Below are 18,503 nucleotides of genomic sequence, written 5' to 3'. Positions count from 1 at the left end.
TCGCAATATAGGATGAGAAATCATATTTTTTAGTAGCACGGGTTACCGCAATGGAAACCTATGCTGGTAATGGCGTTCATCCCTCGTTTTAGGTGCTGAAATGGGGTGTAATGGTCCAGAGACCTCGTTATCCACCCTTGCTTCGCTTAGGCTGATTATTAGGGCTACTGGGCCGTTATCCACCGTTCCAGTCTCTGGAACGGCGCATGAACGCTACAATATTCACATTACTATAACAAAAAATGCAAATGGAAATGTTGGAAAATCTTATTGCGTCTATGTATTTTACTGAGAAATACAAAGTAGATGGAGTCTATGTGTTTTTTTTTTTTACTTCTATTTTTTAATTGTGAAAGGTGGTTCCTAAAGGAACATTTATTTTGTTATTGGATGGATTTATTTTTGGCAGGAGAGCTAAGAACGAAAGGTGGAGACGGAAATGAGGGAAGAGGCACCAAACACTAAGATGGAGGGGCAGATGGAAATCGCGGGATTGTCCTGCAATTAGGGACTCTGTCCCGCGGTTAGCAAAGTGGCTGTGCAGGACGTAGGTTGTCTCGACTTGCGTCGGACAACCTGCCTCCAGCACAGCCACTCTGCAAACTGAAGTGGCCATCTGCTCAGCATGGCGCTGCCGCCTGCTGCTTTCTTTCTCTGGGCACCTCTGCAGGCCTGGCTCGGCTCCTTTTGAGTCTACAGGTCGAGCTGTAACACTCTGACACCTGCCTTAATTCAAATGCTAATGCTTTGTTCCTGGGGTCGTGATGGTTATGATTGCAGTTAAAAAAAACTTGACCATCACCTCCGCAGGACAAAGCATTTGTATTTAAATTAAGCCAGGAATAAAGAGCCATTAAAAAAAAACTCAAAAAGAGGTTCCCAAACATGAATGAAGCGACATCATCACTGCCTTGTGGCCAAGTGTCCCGCGACAGACTATCAAAAAGTTGGGCAGCCTTTGGAGCAGTGTTTCTCATGCTGCTTGATTACATCAGTGGTGGTATCTCTTGGGGAGGAGTGATGGCGTTAGCTGATGTCATTTTAACGTGAATAGCCATTTTGCCAAAAGTATGTACTGTGTACTAGATTGTTAATGGATGAGTACGAATAGGTGTTGGAGCTGTGCAAGGGAAATGTTGAAGTTGCAAGTTCCTACATCCGTAGAAAATGTAGTTCAAAACTGTCCATGAGGCACAGATGTTATTGAGAAACTTGTATGGGTTCTCGGACACGTCATCATGCTGTGCACAGGCATATGGTCATTTGGCATTCTCCGGAAGGTGTGCAATGAAGTCAGATGTTCGTAGATATTATGGTTAATTTGCGCTACTAAAAACCTATGAAATTCAGTAAAAAAAACTTTGTAAAAGGACGTTATGGTTAAGTTGCGCTACTAAAAATCTATGAAATTCAGTAAAAAATACTTTGTTAAAGGGACGTTATGGTTAAGATGCGCTACTAAAAACCTATGAAATTCAGTAAAAAAACGTTGTTAAAGCGAAGTTATGGTTCCAAGTAAAACTGAAAAACCCCTGAAATTCGCCAGTTATGGTAAGCTAAGCAACCATAATTCACGCCACCACCGTGCACTAGTAAGACTAACACCCAGGACATCAAAGATGACATCACAAATGTCATTGGCGCCACATTCTCTATGAGAGAGCATTTTTATGCCTAGGCTGTACAGTTTCTGAGATTGTGTTTTGTCTGATCATAGGTCATTCCAGAGGTCTTGCAACTCTGTTTTTTTCTGCTTTTGTTAAGTAGGCTGTAACATATCGTGCAACTGCAGTGGAATTGTCTGCAATGTACTGCACATCTATCTTTGCATTCCATAAGAGGGCAATGATTACATTGTAATCATTGATATATTTTGATTCTTCTGTTCTTTTTATGTAATATGTGTTCTTAGGTGATTTATCTTTAACACTCCGTCGAACTGAAGACATGCAGTTGTTCACTTCATCTGTTTCTGTAACTGGTCTAGGGAAACCAAAGCGGCATTTGGTGTAGTATTTCCCTTTTCTTTTGTATTTGCGATGACAATATTTGCCACATTTGTGTCTTTGAAATTGTACAATTTGTCCATGAAGGTCACTATGTGTCCTTTGTGAAGGGATTTCACAAGTGACATATTTTTGGATGAACTGCAAAACAGTGACATCACTGTCCTGACCAAATTTAGGTGCATCTTTAATCCATAAAAGCATGTGGATATGTGGTGCTCCTCTGGCTTGGTATTCTTTTCTCCAAAAGAAGTGTTGCACTTCTCCGAGGGGAGGAACAGTTTTATTACAAATAAAGTGTAGCATAGCAATGAAACAATGGTGGAAATATCTTGAAACATTAACAAGCTCTAGAGAGCAAAGTTCTCCGGATGTTAGTATATCTATGTTGGTTTTGTTGTTGTTTGTTGTGCGTAGGAAATCATGTCAATCTTCCCATGCATTTTCTGCACAACTTAATGTAACAAACCAAGTGGGTGGTCCAAGGTTTCTGATCATACAACATACATCTCTGTGACGTCGGAACCAGTATTCATTTGTACCATGCAAACAGACAGATTTGTTATACTTGATTGTAAAACCACATCTTTTTCTTGCACTTTTTGTATTAATTGCGTAGCTGACATATTTTGAAAGTGGGTTCCAGATTTCAATATGTGTGCAAATCTGTAACATAGGTTTGCTAGTTCACTTTCAAAGTGTAGGTGGAATATGTATTCCACATTTTGTCTAAATCTGTGATCTTCAGAATACATTCGTAATGAGCGGTATTCTGATGCTGTTATCTGAGTGGGTCTATCATCGCATCTTCCTCCTTTGCCAGTAGGAAATAGTAGTGGAAAAGCACGTGCTTCTATACTTTTTTCCCATATGCCGATTGGTGACCCTTTGGTTTGTCGTATTTGCTAAGTTTCTAGTGCATCATCTATGCTCTCATTAGAGTGCAATGGATGAATTGTATAATGGTCTAAAAGAGTGGATACTGCAGCAGGATCCCGAAGTTCAAATTGACCAGTTTCTGATGAGTCTTGAATTATTTCAGTTGTTTCCCTTAAGCTTTCTTCATTATGTATGTATTTGTAGTATTCATTATTGTATTTCAGATATTGCAAGGCTTGTCTAACTTTATGTAAATCCACGAGTTGTTGCCACATTTTTTTGTCTTTTGTTGGTACCCCATTTACTAAGACAATGAAAGAATGGTCTATTGGATGTTGCACTCCTAGAGGGTGCACATTTTCCGTCAGATTTAATGGTAAATAAACTATTTTGCCACAAATGCCTTTCACCAATTCAGAGGCAGGTCATTTTGCTGTTTTTGGTTGAAGGTGTATTATTGCTTGAAATGGGTGTACTGTTTGAATTATGATGCTCTCATACAATTTGAGTTGTTGCAGGGGTTTTGGTAGTGGGAATCATTCCAAATTATTTGTGATAGCACGTGAAGGAGTTTGGTTGTTGTCAAGTTTTGCTGTGCAGTAACTGCAACATATTAGAAGTTCACTTATTTGGTATTTGTTTTCTGCTAAAAGGTAACGAGCTAATTCAACCATTTGGAATCTTCATTGTCTTCGATTTTGTATGTTACGTCTATAGTTTTTGTGTTACTTTTGTAAAAAGTTCTGCAGCAACACACACATGGTTTGGTACTTCAGTGGATGTACGTTTAAATTTTAGTATTTCTTTTTTGTATGTGTGTAATAGAAGGTTGCCATGTGCAGAATTGTTGCTAGTCTCTTCTAAAACTATTGCATTTTGTACATGGATTTCACTTCTAAAATATTTTCTTTTGATACAGTTGATTTCTTCTTGTAGTTATTTGGGTGTACCATGCAGAAGAGTGTTATTTAAATTGGCTAGTTCTAAAGCTGGACTTTTAGCATAGTACAGTTTATACACTAGATTTCTTACATTTGAATGATGTGTTGATATCATTTTGATATCATGGAAGGTGCTTTTGCAAATAGGTCCTGAAAGGCAGGCTAATGAATGTCCCTGTGTATTTGCGCACTGGACAGGTATCCATATTTTGCAGCACTTTCATTTTGATTTTGTCTTTACCTTTCACATACTGATTGAGGAACTGGCGTACAGATTTGAATGATTTGTAAGGAATGTTACACATTGACGTGCACGGCCATTTGTATACTGGACCGTCTGGTTCAGTCGAATGGAGAGGTAATTCTGAGTTTTCTGGGGGAATTTTGGTAAGCAGTGTTTCTTGTTCCATGATGGTATTATTGATTTTTTCATATCCTCGTCCACTGCTATGGATGGCAATTGTGTTTGTTTGATTTTGTTTGTATGCTTCTTCATTAAAAGATGGTTCTGTGGTCGTAGTGTGACTCCATTCACCTGCGCAAATATTTAAGAAGTTATTTTTGTTGACATTCCGTTTATTGAGAAGTTTCTTTTGTAGTTTAGTACTTAGTTTTGTTAGTGGTTTCATCCTGTTTATAACTAAAAAAAATAACTTCCTTTTGAGACGGATTGCAATGTCTACGAGAGCTTCTAGGATTAATTTGCTATGATACGTTTTAAGGGTTGTGGATGATTTCACTCCTCTTCTTATTAGATTCTGAAGGACTCTGTGGCGGAACATTTTTGCTAAAATACTTTTTTTACTATGGTTCTTTGCTACCATATCAGGATTTATAGGAGCAGTGTTAGCAGTAGTGGTAGCCAAAATCTTGTGTGCAATCAATTGCGGCATGCGTGCTTTCATGTTAAGAGCTGGTATGTTTTTCTGCAACCACGAGAACATTGTTTCCAGTAATGCGGCTTATTTTGAAGCAAATGGTGTTTCTTTATCATTTTTGGGAAATTCCATGTTCTTTTGGAATGTAAGGCTTGCTTTGGAGATGGTTATTTACTGATTATAGGAGTAAACTAAGAAGAAAAAAAAATACAAAATAACTGGTGTCTGTCAGGCATCTGCAAAAAAATGAAAAAAACGTCTCTTTTCAGAGCCCATCTTAAAGGGGAAAATGGGGACACTATTTAAATGTACAGTCGTTACGCTCAGATCCTCTACATGTCCGCGGACATGGCGGTAGTCTGCAGGCAGCGCATAATACATACAGGGATTTTGGGGTGAAGAGGCATGCAAATGAGAATGAGCGGAGCTAGGGATTGTTCAGTAAAGTTCAGTAGGTGTGTTGTGAATGGAGAGATTTAGTGAGAACGTCTTTTCCCTGAGAGGACAATAGACAGCTATGGCTGTGTGTGGTCGAAAACAGATTATCTGGATTTAGGGAGACTCATGGATACAATGGTTGAAGGTGCATGCATAACATTGCGGTATATCTGCAGATCTTGGATTCCCTTATGTGGAAGTGCACTGGCATGTAGTGCGTGGAATGAAGTGGCTGGACTTGGTACCTCTCTGTGCTACTTTACAGACAGAGCGTCATCCTGATATAATTATCATTCATTGTAGCGAAAACAGTTTAGGGCATGTGTCTGGAATTTCTTTGCAATTTGCAATGAAGGAAGGACTTGAGAAGGTCATGTACATGTTTCCAAATTGCCACGTAATTTTTTCACTTATTGCACAAAGACAAATGTGGCTGTTTTCTTCTTTATATGGTCAACAAATGGAGAAAGCCAGGCTCAATGTCAATAAGGCTGTTTGTGCCTTTCTAAGAGATGTTGGCATGTCCTCTTTCCACAATGAAAATATTATGTTTCATAGCACATTCATTTTTCGCAGAGATGGAGTCCATCTTACATATGCTGGCAATCAGATTTTTCTTCGCAATGTACAAAATGCATTGCAACCTTTTTTGCCATTATGGTGACCTATTTTGCATTACTTGTTGAGGAATCCAAGTTTTTCAAACACACACAACACCACCAAAAGGCTCTTTTCAGAGCCACCACTTACTCCCAGAGAAAAGTGCATTGGTTTTGCTACAGTTGCACCCTAAAATGTTGTCTGTCCTAGGACTGTCCGCAGACTTTTTTAAAAAAATGTGCTGAGGCCTACACCATTTACTTGATAGTTACTTTTTTACACTGAGAAAGGCGGCTCTGAAAAGACCCTTTCTTTTAAATTTGTGTTGCTTTATATTTTTTTGATTTTTTTACACACAACACACTATGAGAGGAGGGGAAAGGAGGGTAAGGAAGGGACACTAACCATGGGGATAAGAAAGGGCAGGTGGCGAGAGAAAAATATAGGGTGGGCCTTATTTAGGTAGATAGCACTTCTTCTGGTGTTCCTTGACTGTAGTCTCAAAAGCCCTTCAAAGACTCTCCCCCTTGCAGAGTCGCAGTACATACACAATATTGTGACCTTCGAAAGGTAAGGGTCAACAGCATCGCGAATGGCCTGTGAGGCAGCTGGAACGATGAGCTCTCCCACACGAGTGTCTCTTGTGGAGAAAAGATCGGACACGGAGGATGCTGCTGAGGAACTCAACCTACTACGTTCTTTACATGGTACCACTTTGCGAATGTCCACACCGTGCAACAAAGTTAGGTGTTGCTTAATGGTTGTCATACCAAAGCTGTACACACCAGGTCTCCGACGACTCAGCAGCAAATTGCACTTTTTACAGGTGACCAGGTTCGCATGTGCTTTTGGTACGTTACCATAAACTGTAAACAACTGCCACACCCACGACTCCTGGCGAGTGGTGGTAGTAGGAAGTTCTCCCACCTCATTCTCTTCATCCTCGCTCTCTACATCCTCATGCCTATTTCCCTCTGCAGGCCCTTGGGGAGGTGGTGGCGGTGGGAGGTTTGGGGGTGGTGCTGAGGCTGATGTAGCAACAGCAGCCATGGATGCCATTAGGGTTGGTTAGATAATCTCCACTAGAGCACTAAAAGCAGAAAAACTCAATCTACAATCGCCAGAAGTACAATGAAGATGAGCTTGGGGGTGTGGCCTTTTATAGGGGCAGAGGGGTGCGCCTCTTGACCATATCGATCACTCAAAGAGTAGAACAAATTACAAACATTATGTGGAAAGCTAGGGCTATTGTGTGGGACATGTGAAATGGTGATTTTGTATTGTAAAATAATTTGGCTTGTGTGCATACATTCTTTTGAAATGCTGCGGAAGCACACAAAGTGCTGAAATTAGGGAATACACTCAGCGTGGGTGCGGTCACATGATGATGTCGTGAACTCATCCGCAAAGGAAATGGGTGCCCGCAAGACACCAAATGCCAGGAATGGTTGTGCGCATGCACGCGGGTGTTCTACGGACAGTCTTCGGGTCCAGAAACTAATTAAAAGTGTGACACAAGTGAGAAGGACAGTAACAGGCACGATGTTTGCAGGATTTACAGGTGTGGTGCACATGTGCGTAGATGTTCTGCTCACTGTACGGCAAGGTATAGTGTCCTTAGGACACCTCCATGTTGTTTGACTACGGACATGCTGGACACCATTCCTGTTCTACGGACAGTTCCATCTTCGCTGCAGATGGTACAGACAGGTATAGTGTCCTTGGGACATCCATATTTTATTAATTATGGACATGCAGAACAGGTGCTCTGTCTGCAGACATTTTAACTCTTTTTAAAAAAAAAAATATTGGACTCACACAATTCCATTAAAAGTAAGATAACTTTTTTTTATTAAACACATATGCAACAATTAAGAGAGAGAGGGGGAAGCAGACACTGAAAAAAATATAGGGGAATTAGGGGTTTCCACAGGCTCGTTGTGAGGGGATGAAGCATTGGAAGTTTCTTTGAAATGTTTATGTTGTTCTTCAGGGTTTTGGGATAGTTCACTGGGAAATGGAGAAGGGGGACAGGTACAGGTAGGACAGTGGTATCTTATTTTTCCTTTGACGTGGGCCTCCACCAGTTGCCTTAACCCGTTAAAATTCTCTTGTAGCATGTCCACTTTGCCTTCTATGCGTTTCAACGTCTCTTGTACTGTGTCTTTTGGTGGATTTTGTTCATTTTTTACCTGGTCTGTTAAAAATAAATATATATATGTTAAGTATCCATAAAGCACTGACTATTAATTTGCTTATGCAGAGAAGTGTGTACCAATTCTCCTCCAGCCAGTCCAAAGTACTGCACATTTCTGTGTGAAAACAACAGAAATACATTAATGGTTCTGCACCTCATACAAAAAGTGTACCGACATACACAAAAAATTAAGTTCACTTACTACTTTCTTGTAATTTGTATTTGTTCTGTTGTGTTTGTCTACTATCGCTTGTAGCTGTACAGTTTCTGTGAGGTAATTACGTTGGAGGCATATTTTTTTTAGTTATGGTATAATCCATTTCATTACACATGGTATTTATATGGATGGGTTATGTGTGAGACGTGTAGGTTCCAATGGTTATTTATTACTACTTATAATGTGTTTATGTGCTGCTTTTTAACCTTCTGCAGTTTTTATATGGCATGATAGAACAATTTCAAATACCCCCTGACTGTTAGGGTAGTGTTGCTGTCGTCCGCGCCCGTCCGTGGACAGACACTCAGTCCGTGGCCTTCAATTACCATCAGCGAAGGAGGTTCAGTATGTTCTATGTTACATGCACACAAAGTAAGGGGGTCCTAGTAATTATCTCCCAATTTCACATGATGAATGTGTATATTCAGTAAAACAACTTTGTTAAAGGGATGTTACGATTAAGTTGCCCTACTAAAAAGCTATGAAATTCCGTTAAAAAACATTGTTAACGGGACGTTATGGTTAAGTTGCTCTACTAAAAACCTGTGAAATTCAGTAAAAAAAAAACATTGATAACAGGACGTTATGGTTAAGTTGCTCTACTAAAAACCTGTGAAATTCAGTAAAAACAACTTTGTTAATGGGACGTTATGGTTCCAAGTAAAACTGAAAAACCCTTGAAATTCGCCAGTTATGGTAAGCTAAGCAACCATAACTCACGCCACCACTGTGCACTGCTAACACTAACACCCAGGACATCAAAGATGACATCAACATTTTTTACTGAATTTTTAGTAGAGCAACTTAACCATAACGTCCCGTTAACAAAGTTTTATTTATATATATATATATATATATATATATATATATATATATATATATATATATATATATATATATATAGAATTGAACATAGACAAGCGTTTTCATATGTTCCTTACATCACTGACACACATTTCTGTTGAGCCTATTTCATGGTTGCAACATCATTCCTAGCCAAAACCTTAGGTAGATCAAAAACAGATATGCTAAATCAACATAGCAATCAAGGGTCTCCAATTAAAATTAGGCCATAAATTAGGCCATAATCTTTGAACTGCAACTAGAATCTACGCTGTAACTTTTATTGAACAAGTAGTGGCTAATATGGCATGCACATAGCAAAATAAGCGTGTTATAATTATTTTATGGACGGGTGCATTAAAAAAAAAAACATGATTGGCCTGTATGTAAATTGATTGAAAACACTCTGAAAGTGGTTTGAGCTGTTTAAAATTTGCTTTTAATTAGATGCCCGTGGGGGCTGTTTGAGTGTTATTCTTCATGGTGATAACAAAATGAATCATCTTCCCAAGAAATAGGAAATGTGTTATTGCTTAAATATATTGGTTTATGTTAATCAAGTGGTTTAGAAATATGAAAGGTGATTTGCATTAAATAATAATTGCAAAGAGTAATACCAGAACATCCCACTCTGGCTGTTTGTTTTTTAATGAAGCAATGTTGCCCACTGTGCCCTTTTATGGAACTGCAAGATGGCCTGAAGGCTTTTTTTGGTAAAAGCTTTTGTTGCATTTCTGACCATGTATGGTTCTCCACTGTATGTGTGGGCAATGTGTATCTTGGGGAATGGGGTATGGGGTCTGTGCATGTAAGGGCATGGTCACTACCTTAAGGTGTTGTACGTGTATCGATGTCATTTACATTTACATGCATGTGTGTGATGGATTTCCATCTGGAGAGAGTGTAGATACAGGCACACATGCCAGCCCTGTGGAAGGGTTATGTGTATTCCCAAAGCCAGACTGTCTCTGCTTCTCCCAGCAAGAATGTAGCCCTTGGGGTTGCCTCTATTTGATCCATTGAGAGGTAGGGTAACACAGCTCTCCAGGCTGCCTCCCTCACAGGAGGAGCTGGCTTGCAAAACAGGAATCAAATGGCACACCCATTCCAAAAGGGCTAGCATGCACTGACTGATTTCATATAAATAAAGTGACTTAAGAACATACTGAAGCATTCTTCATGCAACCCGATATTTTGAAACGGGACAACTGGAAATGTTCCATTTTGCAAATCCATTTAATAACAAATCCTGGAGTTTAAAGAGAATTGTGAATTTTAGCCAGCCCAGACATCATAACATGAAAATACAAAGCAGCTAGACTCATATATGCCCCAAAAAACCTCATATCTCATCTGGACTAAAATGACAGTCTTACTGGAAACTAACTGCATGACACATATGAGCTTCTAACACAAAGGGTCAACATTCCTTATGATCATCATCTCTCACTACCAACCATCCTGTCCACCCCAATCAGGATCAGCTACAAAAAAAACGTTATCTGGCAAGGATAATGAAGACCAGCCACAAAATGATAGCACCCCATAGAGATGAAAGAACATTAAACTCTGCATACATTCCACAGACACCTCAATGAGAAACTCTTAAAAGATGGACAATCCTTATGGCCTTTAATATACCACTGCAGGAGCTGTTGTGCAAGTGAATCACAATGAGGTCTATCAACAAGTGGTGTTTATGCTCTAAATCCAGTTTTTAGCGGGTCATATGTTCATAAGACACTTTTTCGCTATCAAATGGGGGAGGAGGCACAATTAGAGAATACAGGAAGGCCTACAACATAGAACGACAGTCTTGTATTGAGTTGTGTGGCCTGAAAGATAGGATTTATTTCCATTCCCATACCATATTTCCTTAAACAAAAGAAATGTCTGTCTGTGCTGGAAATCATTGACTATGATGCACTGATTAAAAACAATTTAATTCACAATGCTGATGTCCCAGCTTTACCATTGTCTCGATATTGTCCCTTTTCCTGGATGTGGCACGTTAGTTAGCCTTTTTTCTGCCAAAACACATTATGAGATAAATTGACTTTTTTCTGGTGTGTTTCCAGGTTTCTTCTGCCACATTACCTCCATGAGGTAAGTTTCTTTGCCCTGACATTTTCCTGATATGTGTCGACTCCAATCATAATGGTTGAAATTATTTTTACAACCCTGCTATCCCCACCCAATGCATTTGCACACACCTTTCTTACCATTCCCCATTGTGCATATTAAGAAAAGTATATATTTTTCAGATGATTGAACAGCACTGCACTAAACTATCTTTCTAATCCTTGGTTATCTTACTGTTCTACGTTTTCGGTGATCGCCAAACTCATGAAATAGTGTCTCTTGTCACAGTCCCTTATAGGTGATCTGTCACTTTTAGAAACTGTGACTTGAATCCTTTCTGTTGACAATACTGAGCATTTTGCTCTGTAAATTATTCCCTGTGACTTGATTACAGAAACCTTGCACCGTTGCAAGTATGTAATTGCACAGTATAAGCACTAGGGCAAAGTTTGCCATAGTGCAAAAAAAGTCTGGGCCGTATTAGAAAACATTCACACTGTGGCAAGTTCAGATTTTCATGATATACGCACTAGGGAAAAAGGTGCCCAAGTGCATTGTGAAAGCATGTTTGCACCAGGGCAAAGTTTGCACTAGAGCTTTTTTCGTATTAGCACCATGGTAAACTTTGCACTGGTGCAAAAATGCATCGAAAGTGCATCTCTTTTCACTGGGAAAATGTTTACCCTAGAGCTTATACCATGAAACATTGCTCTTGTCATGCTGCAAATATTTCCTAATATGCCCCAATGTTTTTTGCACTAGAGTAAACTTTGCTGTAGTGCTAATACGGTGCAATTTTGCACATGCACTCGTGCACAGTTTCTGTAATCTTGCCCCTGGTGTTTTGCACTACCCATTATGACAGTCCTACTCCCATACAGCTCAAATCTCGTTAAAACGCTTGCTCCATTCGTGCATTTTTTCTGTCTGTGATGATGTTCTTTTTTAAATGTGTCGCTTTCTGTGAACAAAAAAAAAAGTCTTTGGAGAATACCTGGATAAATGAACCCGTATCCAGGGTGTGTAATCCACTGTATCCAATCTTTGCATGTACATCCACGTTCTTTGTTGTACAGTGCTCTGTGGCTTCAAAGCAATGTTTGCATAATACACTGACTTAAACATACATACACAACTCAAATTAAATTCCCTGTGCATTGTGTCGACAATGATGAGCAATACTATGGTATGTATTCTGCTCATTAGTGACAGTGCCCGAGAGATGTTGTGCTTCGGTGATCATGTATTGGCTTCTTTATTTTGAGAGGGTTAAAGATATGAGCGCTATTTATAGTTTGCTCAGTTATTTCACAGTTGCTTATATCTATGTGTTTTTTTTTATATCTATAGCGATTATACAGTAGGATTGGATTTTCGTCTAATATGAAGAGCACATTTGCCTTTTGCGGGGCAAATAACCATGTTTCACACACTCAAATGACACATATAATAGTTATCTTCATTGTCATGTTGCAGTTATTTATTTTCATGTTTGGGTTAGCAGAGTGGTGATGTGTGTAATGTTTATAATAGTTATTCTTCTACACAACTATTTACATGTCATTATCATTTAGAGTGCTGTTTTCTTCGTAGTTCGTACCATATTTTTTCTGCATATCGCATTCTCACAACTGATCAGTTTTCATCAATATTTCATTCTTCCTAGATTTACATAATCAACATCCATAGCAATTAGGTAATGAAAAATGGTCAATAGCATGTAAAATGATTTCAAAGCCATAAAACACATTTACGCCACAATAAGAACACACCTATTCGCTATTATTGCATGAATGCATCCCAAATGTTCACATTTAAGTGCAAGAAAGTATGCTAATCCATACTCATTGGCTGCCAAAGTTTTGTTTTGTTTGGGGGTGGGGGGTTCCATCATAAATACCACTGAAAAACCACAACACATTTGGTTTCAATTATATACAATTGGTATTGTATTATGTGGTATGAAATTACCTGGGTTGCTGTTGGTACTCTTGTTCAGTGCCGAATTGTCTAGCATTTTGGTGCTGGACTCCCCTAGGGCAGGACAAACACTGATATGTTTTGGATATTTCTCTTCTGTGAAAGATAGTGAGATAAAGACTCTGGGTAAGGCTCTCATAACCGGAACTAATGCCCGGCAGAGGGCCTCCCAGGACTCCCCTTGTTTTTGTATGAAATGCCGTATGCCACTATTTAAGTTTGTAAAAACTACTCACAAAGAAGGTGGGTAAGGTCTATTTGGTATGGTTGGTGACTTTCACAAGATTTATTAGTAATAAGTGGGAGGGTCTTCTCCTACACCACTACTAGCCTTTCCATAGAATGTGAATCAATTAGCATGTTCATGGTCACTATTAGTGACACAGTGTTGTTCATTATCTACATGAACTATTCCAGACTCTTGGAGAAAATCAATGATGGTCCCAGTTTACAAAGACGTTGTCCTTGCTTGATATTACGGGCAAATTATTTGCATTACATTTCTTGGAGCACTTACAGAGCTGGGTCACAGACAATAACATACTGCACCCCTTTCAGATGGGTTTCCGCCCTTGTTCGAGTACTACCCATGATATAAGCATACTCAATAAAACTATATCTCAAGCTAGACAGCCCGGCTCAGCCTCAATTCATATTGCTTTTGTCGACTTTAGGTTGGCATTCGACCAAGTTGATTGAAATACATTGTGGAGGAAGATGCGACAATGGGGGTGTCCAAGCTGGCTTTTGGAGATAATCATGACTCTGTATACTAAGACTTCTGCTCAGATTCGTCTTGGCGATCATGGCCAATTGTCAGAGGTGATGAGAATTAGCAGGGGGGTACGTCAGGTCTGATTGCTGGCCCTGCGGATTTTTAACATGTATATAGCAGGCCTATTGAATAGGCTGAGGGTAAGAGCAGCCTGCCTTACCAGGATTGTCAATGTGCCTATCAGAGGTATGCTTTACGGCGACAATTTTGCTATATTTTATCATCTGTTTACAGGGATAAAATGTATGCTTAACAAACTGGGTAGGTATGAAAACGAGAACTAGCTCTCAATCAACCTTACCAAAACCAAGATAATGCTAGTCTCCTCTAAAAGAATCCTCTGGATAAAACTGGTGACTTTGGTGGTGTAGTACACTGATGCCTCTAAATATCTGGGCCTTGACATGACAGCAGGTTGTGGTTAAGGGCCATAAGTAAGAAGGGCCAGACAGATCACATATATGGCTAGGAAATGTGTGTTGGAGCATGTTGGGTTATCCGTAAAAGGAGCATTGTTACTATTCAAACAGTGACTATGTCCAACGGTTTTGAATGGCCTGGAAGCTCTCGATATAAAAAATCTAAAATGGCTAGATGGAGTGGAATCCTGTTTTAGGAATGTTGTGCTGCAATTGTCTAGTGCCAGTTCGATTGAGTATGTCCGTCTAGTGTTTGGACTGACATCCTTGAAAGCCCAGCTTTTGATTGGCAGGGGCTCCTTGAAATTGAAGGCCAAGGTGGAACCAATTTGCCCTTTGTTAGCACATTTTGCTAGGAGTTATGCCTTGGGCAAGTCGGGGAAAATCGCCTCCCCTCAGGTGAATTTATTTCAAGAACTATGTAAAATGATTGACTGGTTCCCTTATTTTGCCAGATACACTGTTTATGCTACGCTTACAGGTGCATTGAGCCATTGTGTGATTAAATGGGACTGGCTATGCAATATTGAACATCTAGCCACATTAAAAGCCATGTGGGAATTGCACATGTTGTTTACCATTTTAAGCAGCCACAACAGCACTTACTATTATGCCCAGATCCAGCTCTCTGTAAATTAAGATGAAGGCTTAGGATTCATCAATTGCCAGTGTTAACCGTACGAGGGCCGCAATCGAAGGTGGCTCCAGAAGCAAGATATTGTCAACTTTGTAAAATTGTAAATAACCTAGAAACTACCAGGCATGTGCTTACAGAATGTCCCCAAATAGGGGCTCTCTATATGGTTATGCTTTGTCAATTTGTTTATGATTACAATTCCATAAAGCCATTGGATTTTGGGGATTTCTGCCCAAACTCAGAAACGATGCCATTTTTATTTTAATTTTGTTCTAACGTGGGTTGTTTTTAGGTTTGACTGGAAGAAATGATTAATTGATAGATTGTGTGATTGATTGAGTGATCTTTTTAAAGTGAATATTATAAGTACTTAGGATAAATGTAAAATACTATGTAAAATAAAGTATTATTATCGACATCATAAGCCCTTAACTCTCCTAAGCATACCCCATATTACAAAATTCAAGACACAATCTAGTGACCAGTGGTATAACCATATTAATTACACGTCTTAAGTACACCTCAAAAACTCTGTTCCTTCTTACCCTAAAAGAACTAACAAATAGGTCATGTAACATGAAAATTATGCATACACAATGCATACAACACATATTGTGCTATTAATGCTTTCCAATGGTCATATTTCCAATATTCTTTTATTGACATATGCAATAGTGCCTTCCACACAATTCATTAAGATAACCTGAAGAGTCTTCACCTACATCACTACTAACAGATCAATAGATAAGGAATTAATTAACACGTGTCCAAGAACCTAATATTGATAAAGAGTTGCATGATTATCACCTACCTTGTACTACTAAGTGCACAATCATTGTTCGTGGGCTGTGTTGAGTTTGTACGGAACAGGTATATGGACCATCATCCGAAACATCCACACTTTGTATTTGTAGACTGTATTCCCTTTGATTGCTTGTTTGAATTGAAACTCTAGGATCTACAGTCCATTTATCTCTGTCTGCGAAAATAATACTCGACCGATTGATCCAAGCACCTTTTGATGGACCGTCTTCTAAATAACACCTGCGAATTATGAAAAACAAAAGACAGTTAGTGGAAATGTAGAAAAAAGGTATACCAATACAATGTTCATTTTCTTTGCTAAAATATTGATGTCTTTATGAAGTCTTTTGAATTTTCTTCTTTCTGATTTTTGCAAAATTCGAATTGCTTATTTGTAACTGAATCATAGCACACCAAATCAAGTACATACACATTTGTATTCACATTTAGGGACAAAGAATATATTTAAGTGAATAAATATAACTACTTGTATAATTTTAATTCCCCCTTCATGTTCATTTTACTTTATTTGCCGACATTCAAACATTAATTTTAAAAAATACATAAATGATACTCGCATGTCTAAAAAACACATTTAAAACAGAGTGCAGGGAAGCATGTGGTTGAGAGCTTTGTAGGGTAGAAAAGGCAAGATAGATTGAATGCCATTTCCTAGCACAATTAGCATAGTACTATTTGTACTTCATTTGATTTAGGATTAGTCAGATAATCATCACTGTAATATATAGATGACGTTCGTATCTTGCATGAGAAAGTTGCTTTGTCGTGCAAATTGTAGTAGAGTATTTACCTGCCAAATGACCTCAAATGACCTCAAATGTCCTAGGACCAGCTAAATAAAGTTACTTACTGTGCACACAAATGTACTTTTGAAATGAGCCTATTGTTAGGACATAATGACTGTTGCCATGACCAACACTTGGTCCATTTGGATATTAGAGGATTTACGAAAGAATTCCACATCTAGACACTGTGCGATCCACATTTCCAAAATCGCATAACAGTGTGAAAAATAACCATGGTGTAAAAAAATGTGATTGGAAGAGTTGAGAGTTAAACTGCTGTCCTTTGAGTGACTGAAGCACACACCATCTGGATTTCAGTCTGCGGCTCACCTTTAGTAAGAACCCCAAAAGCATAGGCATAAGAGAATGCCAAAGCACTGAGAACCCCAGTTCAGACGGCAATACTGAAGAATTGAGAAACCCTTGTATATTTTGTAGGACAAGGAGAGGCTAAAGCAGAGAGAACCTGGCATGTGTCGGCCAGGCATCAGAGAAAAGCACTGAGAATGTTATGTTTATTTATAAGGGGTAGGCGAATGTTACAGCACTGTTAACCCCTCATTCAATTTGTAGGCATAGATAAATGCCAAAGTACTGAGGCGCCTGTGTGCATATTGTAGGGAGAGGAGAAGGACACAGTTGTGAGAAGGCTATGTGCATTTGTGAGGTGTAGAAGAAGGTGAAGGCACTGAGAACCCAATGTGTTTTTACTAGGCATACAGGAATGCACCACCACATTTTATATTTTGTTAAATATTTTTACTCTAAGAATATAGTACACATTGGAATCAATCAGGAAGGCTTATTAAGTGATGAGGTGTCGGTCAAATATGGACTATAACAAGGCTGTACTCTAGCCCCAGTCTTATTTAACATATATGTGGCAGATCTTTAAAAATTGTAATAATGATCCTCCACGCATCTCAATACACCCTATTACCCAGATATCATGATATAGTAATTCTTGATCAAACTGGGTTGGGTTTACAGCATAGCCCCACAGCTTTGGATCTACATTCTAAAAAGCATGGCTTAGTTATCAATTTGTCCAAAACAAAAATAATGACGATCAAATCTGATCTAAGAACGATTAAAAGATATAGGGGCCATGGAATAAATGTGCGCCGAAATCCGTGGCGCAAGCTGGCGCAAGTGTGAAAAGCAAGCGCATGCGCACCCGTGGATTCATGGAAGGCCCTGCGCATGTTTTCTCCGGGATGTGCGCCAAATCCGCGCGTGGTTCACACGGGCTCACACGTCACTCCAACATCCCGAACGCTGTGCGCGACGTGCACAGCGAAAGCGCACAACATGTAGCGCACACATCAAAAGGGGGCGGACCACGGGGTGGAACACGCGGAATGGGGAACAACGCATGAAAATGAGGACATAACTGGGGAAGTACTGCTGGGAAATACACGGAACGCGCACATACACACAAACTGCACATATTCATGGAATCGAATACAAACACCAAACACATATATATTGCTACGCTGAGTGTCCCATTTCTCGCTGCACTGATCATGGGACACAGCAGGAGGAGGAGAATAGCCAGGCCCTGCATTTTTTTTTGCCCAGGACCAGCCTTTTCAGGATGCCTGATGACCAGATTGATCTTTTTATTAATTAATTCTTTTTTTTTTTAAATTAATTTTTCACCTTGTATCATCCTAGACCTGGTCACTGAGTGGGAGGTTGAACTCACATCAACCACCTTGTGCTCCCAAGTACTGAGCCCCTTGGAAAAGGTGCTCAATGTCCTGCATTTCTTGGCCACTGGGTAATTTCAGCGGACAACTACCATTGTTGGGGATGTCTCAAAGCCCACGCAGTCATGCTGCCAACACCAGGTGCCAACACCAGGTGCCTACACGCTGAGCAACCACATGAGGACACCAATACGGAACCCCACCACACCACCCCAGGTAAGATACAATGCAGCCCATATTGCAACCAGGGGCATAGTGGAGCGCACATTCAGAGTGCACACCCAGTAGT

The 18,503-nt window shown here is 39.5% G+C and overlaps 1 protein-coding gene across 1 annotated transcript in view; it reads right to left on the bottom strand.

The window, feature by feature from the left end:
• The window catches only part of NEGR1 (neuronal growth regulator 1), a 2,727,005-nt gene that overhangs the window by 1,807,027 nt on the left and 901,475 nt on the right, over nt 1-18,503 (bottom strand). The window contains exon 2 of the mRNA XM_069642755.1: nt 15,704-15,936. Coding sequence (XP_069498856.1) covers nt 15,704-15,936 — 233 coding nt within the window. The remainder of the gene's footprint in view (nt 1-15,703; nt 15,937-18,503) is intronic.

This window comes from Ambystoma mexicanum, chromosome 1q (genome assembly GCF_040938575.1).
Source record: "Ambystoma mexicanum isolate Mex_15411 chromosome 1q, UKY_AmexF1_1, whole genome shotgun sequence".
NCBI classification, from domain to species: domain Eukaryota; kingdom Metazoa; phylum Chordata; class Amphibia; order Caudata; family Ambystomatidae; genus Ambystoma; species Ambystoma mexicanum.
This window is presented reverse-complemented; position numbering and strand designations above follow the sequence as displayed.